Source organism: Dreissena polymorpha, chromosome 3 (genome assembly GCF_020536995.1).
Source record: "Dreissena polymorpha isolate Duluth1 chromosome 3, UMN_Dpol_1.0, whole genome shotgun sequence".
NCBI lineage: Eukaryota > Metazoa > Mollusca > Bivalvia > Myida > Dreissenidae > Dreissena > Dreissena polymorpha.
In genome coordinates this window covers 134,310,676-134,324,676 of record NC_068357.1, presented here as the reverse complement: position 1 = coordinate 134,324,676, position 14,001 = coordinate 134,310,676, and the positions used below count along the sequence as shown (strand labels likewise).

At 36.4% G+C, this 14,001-nt stretch overlaps 1 protein-coding gene across 1 annotated transcript; it reads right to left on the bottom strand.

The window, feature by feature from the left end:
- Positions 1-8,484: 8,484 nt before the first annotated feature.
- On the bottom strand, positions 8,485-12,431 carry LOC127871540 (b(0,+)-type amino acid transporter 1-like). Its single transcript, XM_052414577.1, has 2 exons — positions 11,821-12,431; positions 8,485-10,843 (listed from the first exon to the last, which is right to left on the bottom strand). Exons 1-2 carry the CDS (start codon positions 12,131-12,133, stop codon positions 9,570-9,572), a joined length of 1,587 nt encoding a protein of 528 aa, XP_052270537.1. The 5' UTR covers positions 12,134-12,431; the 3' UTR covers positions 8,485-9,569.
- Positions 12,432-14,001: the final 1,570 nt, after the last annotated feature.

Here is a 14,001-nt window from a genome sequence, read left to right as displayed (position 1 = left end):
GTTTTCATTTTATTTTTTTAAAGTGGTCTCGCCATCCTGCACCCTGTTAGTGTATGCTTCAAGTGGTCTCGCCATCCTGCACCCTGTCAGTGTATGCTTCAAGTGGTCTCGCCATCCTGCAGCCTGTTAGTGTATGCTTCAAGTGGTCTCGCCATCCTGCACCCTGTCAGTGTATGCTTCAAGTGGTCTCGCCATCCTGCACCCTGTTAGTGTTTGCTTCAAGTGGTCTCGCCACGTGATCCTGAACCCTGTTAGTGTATGCTTCAAGTGGTCTCGCCATCCTGCACCGTGTTAGTGTATGCTTCTGAAATGTCTTGTTAAGGCAAAATAAAATAACAATATTTAAAAATATGTTTATAAATACCAAATATAATGTCTTCAAAAAATGTCTGAGAAAAAAATTATTCTTGCTTTCCAGTAAACACTGGTATCTTTGCGGCCGTCAAGTGAGGAACTTAGTCTCGCATGAATATGTAATGAATAAAAACGATGTCGTTGCCAATGCTTAAAAATTTTGCTTCAATAATTTGTTTTTTACACATTTTATGACATGTCATGTTATATAGTGATGTTTTTTTTTTTACAAGGCGGGTAATTGAGATCTGCGAAGAACTAATTTTATTGCGCATGAATTAAGTGGTAAATCGGAGTTTTTGGGAATTCGGTTTTTGGCAGCCATCCTAATCGGATAGGCTCAGATATTGGTATCTTTACTATGGCATTGGATCTACGCCCCAGGCCAAAAATGGTTCAACCAGCGAATTAGATACCCTTTTGTATTTCGGCAGGTTTAACATTTTGGGTTGGCTTTTATTGACTTCTTAAAATAAAATAAAAAGTGTAATTGTTTCATAAAAGGAGTGAATGCAGGATATTCAAACAATAAAAATGGCGCGATTGAGTTAGATAATGTGTGATATTATAGCAATCGGTCAACTTTTAAAAAACACATGTAAGTTTTCACTTCGTTTTGTTTGGGAAAATCCACCTATAACGTGCGTATCTTTTCAAATACGTCAATTTATGTCAAACACAGAAATGATCTAATGGTAGAGCTTAGTCAGGATGCAGAATCAACGGGGTTTTCAGGGGTTTACACACGGGCTGTACAGAATCTAATCACACCGCTAAGAACTTTATTTTTCCAAATATCTCAATTTATTGAAATACATTTGCAAAACGCTTTAGTGCATAAAAGACAATTTTTCTTGCAGTTGTGCTGATGTCTTGAGGCGTAAGAATAAATCCTTAAATACGTCTGAAATCGGTGACGAAATTTAACATTCCGTGAATTATAACCGTGTAGTACAAATCGAATTTTGAACAAAAACACATGCCTATTAAATAGAGAAACTCTGCCTTTTATGCACTAGTTGAAATTCTTAAAAAAATGTTTTAAAAAAGTTATTTGAAATAAAGCCCCACTAACCGTCGTGTTTATATCTATTAAAGCTTAAAAGGGAAACCCCACAAAGTAACGTGAGCCTGCACCCTATTAGTGTATGCTTCAAGTGGTCTCGCCATCCTGCACCCTGTTAGTGTATGCTTCAAGTGGTCTCGCCATCCTGCACCCTGTCAGTGTATGCTTCAAGTGGTCTCGCCATCCTGCACCCTGTTAGTGTATGCTTCAAGTGGTCTAGCCGTGATCCTGAGCCCTGTTAGTGTATGCTTCAAGTGGTCTCGCCATCCTGCACCCTGTTAGTGTATGCTCCAAGTGGTCTCGCCATCCTGCACCCTGTTAGTGTATGCTTCAAGTGGTCTCGCCATCCTGCACCCTGTTAGTGTATGCTTTAAGTGGTCTCGCCATCCTGCACCCTGTCAGTGTATGCTTCAAGTGGTCTCGCCATCCTGCAACCTGTTAGTGTATGCTTAAAGTGGTCTCGCCATCCTGCACCCTGTTAGTGTATGCTTCAAGTGGTCTCGCCATCCTGCACCCTGTTAGTGTATGCTTCAAGTGGTCTCGCCATCCTGCACCCTGTTAGTGTATGCTTCAAGTGGTCTCGCCATCCTGCACCCTGTTAGTGTATACTTCAAGTGGTCTAGCCGTGATCCTGAGCCCTGTTAGTGTATGCTTCAAGTGGTCTCGCCATCCTGCACCCTGTTAGTGTATGCTTCAAGTGGTCTCGCCATCCTGCACCCTGTTAGTGTATGCTTCAAGTGGTCTCGCCATCCTGCACCCTGTTAGTGTATGCTTCAAGTGGTCTCGCCATCCTGCACCCTGTCAGTGTATGCTTCAAGTGGTCTCGCCATCCTGCAGACTGTTAGTGTATGCTTCAAGTGGTCTCGCCACGTGATCCTGAACCCAGTTAGTGTATGCTTAAAGTGGTCTCGCCATCCTGCACCCTGTTAGTGTATGCTTCAAGTGGTCTCGCCATCCTGCACCCTGTCAGTGTATGCTTCAAGTGGTCTCGCCATCCTGCAGCCTGTTAGTGTATGCTTCAAGTGGTCTCGCCATCCTGCACCCTGTCAGTGTATGCTTCAAGTGGTCTCGCCATCCTGCACCCTGTTAGTGTTTGCTTCAAGTGGTCTCGCCACGTGATCCTGAACCCTGTTAGTGTATGCTTCAAGTGGTCTCGCCATCCTGCACCGTGTTAGTGTATGCTTCAAGTGGTCTCGCCATCCTGGACCCTGTTAGTGTATGCTTCAAGTGGTCTCGCCAGAGCCTGCACCGTGTTAGTGTATGCTTCAAATGGTCTCGCCACGTGATCCTGCACCCTGTTAGTGTATACTTCAAGTGGTCTCGCCATCGAATGTTGTTGAAGGCTACTAGGCGTATGTGATGTTCAATGGAATATGGTATTATACCACATGATGTCGCGCTGACGAAGTTTACTATCAAAAAATGTGAATACAGGATTGGAAATTGTATACAATTAACCCAGGCCATTTTTCTAGTTTGTTGCACTGACATTTACATATTATAGAATATATGATAAATAAGTAACTCCAACAGCCCAGAATAAAATCGATAGATTAAACTTCCTTATTCTATTACATTTCAATACATTTTTTGTACGCGGGTAGTTGTTTTGTGGACGTACTAACCTTTGCTCAAACACAAAATATCGACCTATTCACTGCAGAAATTGCCCGAACATTATTATTGAGAGTAAGTTTTTTCCTCTTTCCGAGCCAAAGAGACTAGTAAATCAATGGAAATCATTTTAAATGTAGGTTCGGTTTAAAACATTTATTTCAGTTGATTTCTGCTATTTTTGATCACACAGTTCCCTTTTAGCGGCTGAATAAGAAAAATGTACCAGTTACACTTACTTCAGAACTACTTACTTTTGACCGCCGAGACCAATTCGCTTTTGAAAATTCTAATGGTCTTTGAATTTGTGAAAATGTTGAAGTTCGCCTTATGTAAATTAAGCATCCATAAATGAAAAAACGTGTTTTCGGAAATATTAAAATTGTAATTTTAACTTACAAAATGGTGAAAGGGCTCTTGTTAATTTATCTTAATTTTATTTTTAGTAAGAATATGCCAATACCCCATTCGACTCGAAACGAGAACAAGGAACCACGTTCGTATTCCTTATTCCAATCAAATAATGATCTGGGTTATCATTTCTTTAAACTAAGTAGCAATGTATTGCAATAAATATTTTATTATAATTAATGGCCAGCCTAAGTGTACACAGTGTTCTATTCATTTGTGATTCACGTTGGTTTCCTTAAAATATCTTTTAGGGAAGAGCATGCTAGTTCCTTATTTTGCTTGAATAATGTAAACGGAACTGATTTAGGTCGCCGTGGTGTAATGGATATTGTGTGTGCCTAGCGACAGGGAGGTCACGGGTTCGATCCGCATCGTGGGAGCGTTCTTTAGATCTCACCCAAAGACACCAAGTACTGGTTCTAGGCACAGGAAACGGACTTGAGAGCGTTTATATCAGCCTTAGGCTTTCGAGGCAATCGAACTGAAATATATAGGTTTAAACTAAACGATACTGATTCCTTTTTCCTTATTCAGTGGGAACAATAAGTATTAATAAAAAGGATTAAACTTGAAATGCATTTGCATATAACAAACTTGTAAAATAATGTGTACATTTTAAGTTTAATTGATGTGAAGTAAGTTTTCTAAGTAGAACATGATTGTTCGGTTAAATCAGGAATTCCGATGCAAGCGCAAAGAAAAAACATGAATATGCATCGTAATACATAAAGAATGTTTTCTTGTTATTTGGCTATGAATTACATTATAATTGCAGGTATTATTAAAAAATCTATCATTATATAACGTTCTATAATGGGAAAAGTTCAAAGATTGGCAAAATGACAATATTCGAACATTTTTTTTTCTTATATTTAAAAAAAGGAGCAAAGTAACAGTCCCTGCAAAGAAAACTTAAATATTAAGAAATATGTATGTTTATTGATAATCATCCATCAACATCATAAAGTATCACGCTTTTCACCGATAATCTGCAAAAACGTGTGTTAGCGATTTGGGTTTTAAATACTTTATAGATTCAAAAGCCTACGTGGCGTATTGGTAGCGAGTTACATTTTGTTTCAAGAGGTCTCGGGTTCGATTGCCAGGGCAGTCCCTTTATTTTATTTTACTTTTTCCTTGTCATTAGAATCATTGAAACACTAAACAATATAGCAGTTTCTTTGGTTAATTCTATGGTTAATTATGTTTTTTCAATATATTGCAATACATTTAATCTCACCTGATTACCGGTATTTTGTGCAATATATTTCAAGCATGTTTTATTTGAACGACATTTTTAAGAAACATCTCAAACAAAGAAATATGTTAGTCTGATTGTGTTTAAATGTCAAACACCCGCGTTCTTGATTGAGTTTGATCACAACTGAATGACGTTGTCAATTGATTTTATCATACGAACGTAAAATCTACTTTTGCACTGGGCCACTCCCATAATGGCAACGGTATATTTTCTCAATGGCGTACGCTTTTTATTCATGTCTTGTATATTTTTTTATTTATAGCTTTCTGTCAATCTGTCCTGGCCACTATCTCCTCCTACACTATTAGCACTAAAACCTTGAAACTTACACACATGGTAGCTATAAGCATATGTGCAACGGTGCACTATTTGGAATTTTGATCTGACCCCTAGGTCAAAAGTTATGCTTAAATAAATGGGTAAAATAAACTCATTTTACTGACAACATGCGATGACGTGATAACTAGAAATGACGCGGCAGAGGCCAACGCGTTTCCCCACGCCGCATGTTTGACCCAGGGGCGCCCCAGGGTTGGTAATAGGACTATGCATAGTTGAGATTGACCGTATTGTCATAAAAGAAGTTCAGTATCAATTAGAAGTGAATCGGTGTAGAAATGAAGAAATTATAGTAAAAGACAGTTTTGGGTGGGCGTGGCCTATGTGGGCGGGGCGCCCCAGGGTTGGTAATGGGGCCATACATAGTTAAGATTGACCGTTTTGTCATAAGAGAGGTTCAGTATCAATTTGAAGTAAATCGGTGTAGAAGTAAAGAAATTCTAGTAAAAGGCAAGTTTTGGTGGGCGTTACCTATGTGGGCGAGGCGCCTCAGGGTTGGCAATGGGCCATGCATAGTTGAGATTGACTGTATTGTCATAAGAGAGGTTTAGTATCAATTTGAAGTGAATCGGTGTAGAAATGAAGCAATAATAGTAAAGGCAATTCTGGGTAGGCGTGGCCTATGTGGGTTGGGTGCCCTAGGGTTTGTAATGGGACCATGCATTGTTGAGATTAACCTTAATGTCATAAGAGAGGTTCAGTATCAATTTGAAGTGAATCGGTGAGGATATGAAGAAATTATAGTAAAAGGCATTTTTGGTAGGGCGTGGCCTATGTGGGCATGGCCTATCAAGGCTTGGCGCCCAAGGGTTGGTAATGGGGCCATGCATAGCTGCGATTGACCGTATTGTCATAAGAGAGGTTCAGTATCAATTTGAAGTGAATCGGTGTAGAAATGAAGGAATTATAGTAAAAGGCAATTTTGGTGGGCGTGGCCTATTTGGTCGGGGCGCTCCAGGGTTGGTAATGGGGCCATGCATAGTTGGGATTGACCGTATTGTCATAAGAGAGGTTGAGTATCAATTTGAAGACAATCGGTGTAGAAATGAAGACATTTTAGTAAAATAACCTAAACAAACGAGTAAAAATCTCTGGCCCGGCCCCACCCCAACCCCCATAACTTTTGACCCAGGGGTCAGATCAAAATTCCAAATAGTTCACCGTCGCACATATGCTCATAGCTACCATGTTTGTAAGTTTTAAAGTTCTAGTGTTAATAGTGTAGGAGAAGCAGGTGGCCAGAACGGACGGACGGACGGAAGGACGGACGGACATAACCACAATATCCCCACTTTTTCTCCGAAAAACGTGGGGATAATAACTCTTGATCCAGGGGTCAAATCAATTCCAAATAGTGCACCGCTGAACATATGCTCATAGGTACCTTGAGTGTAAGTTTCAAGGTTCTAGTGCTAATAGTGTAGGAGGAAATAGTTGCCGACCATGCTAACCCAAAATTTTGTTTTAACTTAACTTCTTCATTTATTCAACTATTGACTTCAAGTTAATACTGAACATCTCTTATGACAACAAGGTCTATCTCGACCATCCATGTCCAAGTTACCCACCCAGGGCTATTGATAAAGGAAAAAGCAGCTTGGTCTCCGTCCTCTTCCAAATTTCTCAAGGTGCACGGGTACTACTTCCCCGTACCACACTTTGTTTTTTCGTACCCAACATTTTTCGTACACAACGTACATTTTTTTTCGTACATACATTATTTTCTTACCCAAAATTTTACGTACCAAATTTTTTTTCCAATGCATTTTTTTCGTAATCAAATTGTTTTTAGTTCCAAATTTCTTTTTCGCACCCAATTTTTTTTCTTATCCATATTTTTGCCCAATTTTGTACCCAAATTTGTTTTCGTACCCAACATTGTTCGTACCCAATTTGTTTTTCGTACGCAAGATTTTGTTCGTACCCAATTTTAATCCTACCGAATTTTTTTTTCGTTCCTAAATTTTGTATCGTACCCAATTTTCGTACCGTTCCCGTCCTCTTTCAAATTTATCGAGAAGTACACGGGTACAACTTCCCCGTACCTCCAAATGTTTTTTGGTACCCAACATTGTTCGTACCCAATTTTATTTCGTACCCAATTTTTTTTTCGTACCCACATTTTTTTTCGTACCCAAAATTTTACGTACCCATTTTTTTCGCACCGAATTTTTTTTCGTACCCTATTTTTTTCGTACCCAAATTTATTTTCTTATCCAAATTTGTTTTGTACCCAAATTTCTTCGTACCCAATTGTTTTCGTACTCAAATTTTTTTCGTACCCAATTTTGTTCATACCCACATTATTTCATACCCACATTTTTTTTCGTACCGAAATTTTTTGTCGTACCCAAACTTGTTTTCGTACCCAATAACAAATTGTACTTCGACATACAAATATATATACTTCGAAGTGTATTTCATATTTGTACGTCGAAGTACATTTCTCTTTTTATCTAGTTGGTCTTGTTGACTTTCGACCAAAATGGTACTCCATATAAATGCTTTTAAGATGATCTATCTTGGTATGGCCTATATAATCATGATAGTGTTATCTTACCTTGCTGTTTCAATAATATTTCATTTGAACACTGAAACTTTTTTTTAAAGAATTTAACTTCTACTATTTCTTGTGGCTAAATATATACATTTCGAAACGCAAGTTTTTTTTTTAAATATTTGGCCTTATTTATTTTTTTAAGACGAGATGTTGTTGATACTTTTTCTGAGTTTATTGTATTAACCGTCTATAAGTTACGGTGCTAGTGATCTGAACTCTAGATGACCGTGACGTTGAAAGATATTAAATTAGTTGTATCCACTTTAATTTAGTGTATATTTTAATATTGATGCTATACGGTAAATGTTATGTTCACGTTAATGATTTATTAAAATTTCTGGGAAAAGTGTGATGTTAGAAGGTCATTGAAACCGCTGCAAACCTCCAGTCAATTTTCGTTGAATGTTTCAATGCGGTGACCCCAGTTTTGTTCGTGTTAGAACGTATTTTATGTAGATCTTCGTCTAGTGCATTGTTTTCTGTCTCACTGGAAATTGGTTCGTTGCCATAAATAGATGACCGCATTGTGTAATAAGTGTTTTCTCTCCGGTTGGTGCAACCGAAGTTTCTCTTTATGTGTATTTGGTAAGAACCTATGTAATTAAATCATATTTTAGCAAAATATTATATTATTATATTAAAAGTTGAGCCTATATATTAGTGAAATTGGAAGTACCTAAAGAAGTGTGCTTTGAAAATCATTTCAGTTCTGAATTGTCACGATGCTAACGAAAGCATAGACCAGGAAGCACTGTAAGGAGTCTTTTCGTCTGATGACCGGATCATAATGTGCCAGTTTGAGCAAGTCAAACAACTTTTCATATATAAGTACCTAATAGAATTTTTCTTTGTATAAAGAGCAAAATAGGCTTCTTTCCATAAATGTAATCGTATGTATATTTGCATGTCCGTCTTGTACTACACGAATAAATATATTTGTACTACAGGAATAATAATATTTTATTTAATTAAAATTTCGATTTAAGACATAATGTAAGTGTTATGAACCATTGCATTTCGCGCATAAGACAACGAACTTAACGAGAAAAGTGAATTCACATGCAACGAATTATATCAACGAAAACTCTAGCAAATTAATTATAGACAAAAAATGCATTTAGTGCGAATGAACAATCATTAACGTATTTACATGTAACTATATATACTAAATACAACATTCAAGCATGACTTTGTAATATATGCCACAGTATATTCATATGAATCTTATAGCGAGATGATAAAAGCGGACCTCAACATCTCACATATATACAAAAAAACTTACAGTACAGTACTTCGCATAACGTAACCTCTATTTACATATTATCGTTACATCTCAGACATGAACAGGCGGGTTAAAAACCCTTATAATTGACCATATATCAACGTGACATCTAAGGCCATAGATAAATGATATACTGCTCTCAAAGCAAGCCCTTGCTAATTTGTATTGATAATTGTCAGACTCTCCCCATAATCCAGTTCTAAACAAGCGTTTTCGTGATGTGTTTTCAGCAACAGCACTAACCAGCGGAATTGATTTTCCCGTCCCAATTCGTTACAGATATCACAACATACGGTACTAAGAAAAACAATTATTCGCTATCAGTTTGAGTCAGAGAAATAAAATTGGTGTATGTCTCTTATTAAATGATACCCATACCCATATGCTCTGTAATCCCCTATATCATTGATTAGCAACCAATCTGCATTCAAACAGGAAGTGGAAAAATGCATGCCAATGTAAATAAGATACATTAAACACCTTGATATATAACAAATTGACTCAATAACCCTTATCAAAGCATACACGGTAATAAAAATGTTACGTCAATGAACAACATGTATATATTGGCATTTTTTCACCTGTTTTGCGTATGATTTATTTGTCCTATGTCGCTACTGAATTGTAAAGTACGAATGATACATCTTATAATTTTGCGTATATCTTCTGATTAAATATATATCTAGTCGATTTTCTCAGTCGGGCAACTATTACATAACAATTGCAGGAATACCGTAATTCTGTCTGTTCCTGGTAGCTTCCAGTCAAAATGAACGAATGGAAAGTAGAGAAAATATCCACCAAACACGAAAGCTGCGCTATACAGAAATTCGATTCTGGGAGAATTAATAAATGGTGCGACTATGAGAAACACTGCAATTAAACTTGTTACGATCGGGAAAATGATGTTTGTACGAAATCCTGTTTTCTTAGGTTCCTTTCTCGATAACCACTTGAGGCGCAAAAGTGAAAGAGACGACAAAAGTGTAACAAAGGACCTCATAAAGCTAAGGAAGTTAATAAGCTGTTGAATATCACCGGGTATCAACATTATTATGCAAATTATGTGAAATAAAACTAAGGATATGATTGGGGTAGAATCTTTAGCATGGAGAAAAGAAATAGCTTCGGGGTATAGTTCCGCTCTGGCGGCCGCAAACATGACTCTAGCTGATCCAAAACATCCGCCATTATTTGATCCGTAGACGGAAATCATGACACTGATAGGTACGAATATAGCAACGGATGGAATACACTTTAAAGCCCAATCATAGGCAACAGCGGGCGATCCTAAAAATTCTGGCTTGGGCAAAAGGACAAAGTATGATGTATTGACAACGACGTAAATCACAGTCACCAATGTTATAGAAATCATAAGCGCGCGTGGAATATTCTTTTGTGGATTGATGATTTCATCAGCTATTTCACCGATGCGGATGTATCCAGAGTAAGCAAAGGCGCAGCTATAAATTGCTAGTGAATAAGATGTCACTTCTGAAGCCGAACCATCAAACGCATTTGTTAAATTCTCAGTTCGACCTTTTAATATGAAAACAATTCCTGTTATGGCAATGATAATCAGTGCGAGCGTTTTAGCAACAGTGCTAATCATCTGGACAAAGACACCAAACTTTGGGCTGACGATGTTTGATATTGCAATTGTTATTATTAACAACGCGCCTATTAGTTTCCTAAGAACATTCGGAGGAGGGCATGAGCCATAAACTAAAGGTAATAAATAGTCCGCAAACACCAGTGCTAAGACCGCTGTTGATGAAGTTTGCACGAATAAAGGTATGACCCACACAGCAAGAAAAGCCGGAACTGGTCCGAATCCTTTGCGGATGTAGACAAAGTCTCCACCGGAACGCGGTATGATGGTTCCCAGCTCGGCGTAGACAAGCCCCATCATAAAGGCAATCAGGCCGCAGAGAGACCATATAACCAGGCTCATACCTGAAATTCATTAAAAAAAAACACTTCTGTGCAAATGGATTTGTTTACCTATTTCCGCATCTTATTTTTTGAAAAAAAAGAAAGTCCTTAAATGAATTTAATTATAAAACTATAATATTACATATAGATGAAAATAATTATTAAAAAACAAAATTAAAATTGTGCCTCCTTTCCTTTTCGAACCAGGGACCTCTAGAAACAATATTATTTAACGAAAATATATTTAAAGTAAGAAAACTCACATTAACGAAAAATTCGTACGATGTTTTGAAAAAATAAAATTTTTACATAAAAAATCAACGTTTAATTTACCAATAGCCAAAATTTTAACGCTAGATGTGGTATGGTAACATAGATTTAACGAGATACAAAATGCTCGTTTTATTTTTTTGTGGCACGATTTATTCCATTTTAATTTTCCGCGACGATATCTATTCATAAGACACACGAACACTAACTTGGTACATCAACATATATTGAATTTATTGTCCCGCTGAAAAGAGCATTTGGTTACTTGTTTAATTGTGAATAGGTCCCTTGTTTTTACAAATAATGCATTTAACGCTCACTATGTAGAATAAATTGCTCATCTTATCATTAAATACCTCACTTCAGCACGTTTAATAAAGTATGTGTGAGTCACCAAATGTTAACTTACGTCTTTACAGCTTGAATTAACACAATAACATACATATAGCATTAAAGTGATGGAAGTTGTTAAATTATTCAAGGTCGAATAAATATAGATGGCTCCATTTCCTTTATTTTTATCAAACTCATTTGTGTAAGACTATAAATGCCAATACTTTAAATTCTTTTTCTATAAATCAAATATATATTTTGATAATATGACAAGGTCTTAGTTTCAAAATGTTTTAAAATTAATATTTGCTTTTATTTCAATAAATAATATTTACATATTAAGAACTGTTAGTACCAAGAATGTAAATATTAAGTACCAAGTATAATTGACATACCTTGCGATCCGGCAAAAGCTAATGATGCCTTTGGAGAAATGAAGATACCAGAACCGATCATGCTTCCAATGCCGAATGTCACCGCACCAAACAGTCCAATGTGCTGCTTAGGATTGACCACGTCTAATTCTATCTTGGTCGCTGGCCCAAAACGAGGATCACGTGGAGTCGCTTCTTCGTTTACACGTCTTTCTTCATCTGGGTGTGTTTTTCCAACATCTTTTAACATTCTTTCTAATACATTGCTAGTATATGTTAGTGTTTCTGCTATTACGATAGTGTTTGACAATTCTTCTTTCGGTGTGTTTGCCATTGATACGATTGACCTTTTACAGTTATTATCGGTAAAAAAAAATATTATTTAATTTGTAATTCTGGTTTAGTGTTCATACAACATCAGCGAGTCACAACTTTTTGTTAGTATTTTATCGTGTACAGTTTCAGATGATCTTGTATATCATTCGTGCAGCGCAAATGCCCATGCAAATTTTGCTACCCAGTTAGTGTATAATGTATGTTCCATTTTGTTGGCGATAACATAAACTTATGAACTCATATCTTGCAACCATATCATAACGCCTCGTTAACGTGGTTAAACACATTATTGTGTTACCGGCGTCTGTAAAATAAACTTGACATGGATATCTACGATAACTGTTTTAAATTGTGGCGTTTCTAGTTTGCGACGTCGTTACAGTTAATCCATGTGCATATATTTATTATTACGTGCTTTAGTTTCTCAAAAATGTTGAAGTGACTATGCTTAATGATGTAAATACTAATTCATAATTTGTATGTGCATCTTGACATTGGTTCAATCTACGAATTAACAATTGTTTTGTTTGTGTTGACTTTGTCTGTTTCAATTTGTATTGTTGTTGTGTGCTATAATATTGTGATGTTTATTTTTTTTCAATTTGTCACAATTCAAAACAGAAAAAACTGTATAAATTCCACCACTGATATCAAATATCCCTTATTATTGATTTCTGTAAGAATCAATAACCATTTGTTTTCTGATTCGTGGTAATTACAGCGACTTTTTTTACACTTTGTCGAAATACAATCGTCCCACTTCTGTCACGAATTCCAAAAAAATGAATAATTTTAATTACAGCATGGTGTGAAAATTCTCTAGTCTCTTACTCATACTGAAACTAAATGTACGTGTATGAGGAACAAAAACATAACGATTGAGTGATTTGGAGAAATGTGTTGCATTTGTTTTATGCTAAAAAATACTTGAAATGCTTATTTTCTTAGCATAAAATGCACGTATGAAGGTCACTTCCAGGACAGCCGATTGGTTTTGGTAAAAACTGTTTAATACAAAGGTCAACTTGTTTGAGCCTATATAGGGAACTTTGTTTTCTTTTTTTCATTCTAAAATTGTTTTATACTAGAGATTCTTCGTTACGATGTTAACATTTATCAATTAAATGCATTTGTTGACGAACTTCAAAAAGTTCCAAAATATGTGACCAAGTTCACTGTGTTTTTTAACGGTAAGTACTTTCACGTTTGAAGTTTAAAATCTAAAATATGCAAATTATGCATGTGCATCCAAGAAATGTAATCGGGCAATTAACAGCCTGAATTATTTTTGTTTCCTGCATTTTTACAAAATGATGCTAGTTATACTATGATATTTGGTCAACAAGAATAGCTTTATATGATTCTTGTATCTATTTCCTTTTAATCATGTATACACAAATTGTGAATTTGTTGATTCGGTGTATCTAATCATCATCATCAGCAGCAGCAGCATCCGCATCATCATCATCATCATCATCATCATCATCATCATCATCATCATCATCATTTTTATAATCAAAGTCGGCAAAATTATCGCCAATTATCGCATTTGAATTGTTCGTTAGTCACAATATTTTGTTTGTGTAGTTGATGTTTCAGTTTTTTAATTTAAAGCCGTTAATTTTGCCATCAAAGTCGGTATAATTAGCCAATTATCACTTAGGATGATCCGTTATATTTTTTTCTCTATATTTTTTTGCACCGTCTGCATCCCCTTGTTTATATATAGGAGTGCTAATTCCCTTTCCCCATTCATGTGAATATTCATGCGTTTTGAATACTCGATTGTAAATATGTTTAAGAAATGGAATGATTATATCGGCAGTGTGTTTAAAGAGCTCTGATTGGAGCTGATCAGGGCCGGGA

Coding starts and splice junctions, on each gene's coding strand:
- LOC127871540 (XM_052414577.1), bottom strand. CDS start 12,133: ATGGCAAACACACCGAAAGAAGAATTGTCAAACACTATCGTAATAGCA. Junction 10,844..11,820: donor AGCTTTTGCCGGATCGCAAG/GTATGTCAATTA, acceptor AATGAATTTCAG/GTATGAGCCTGGTTATATGG.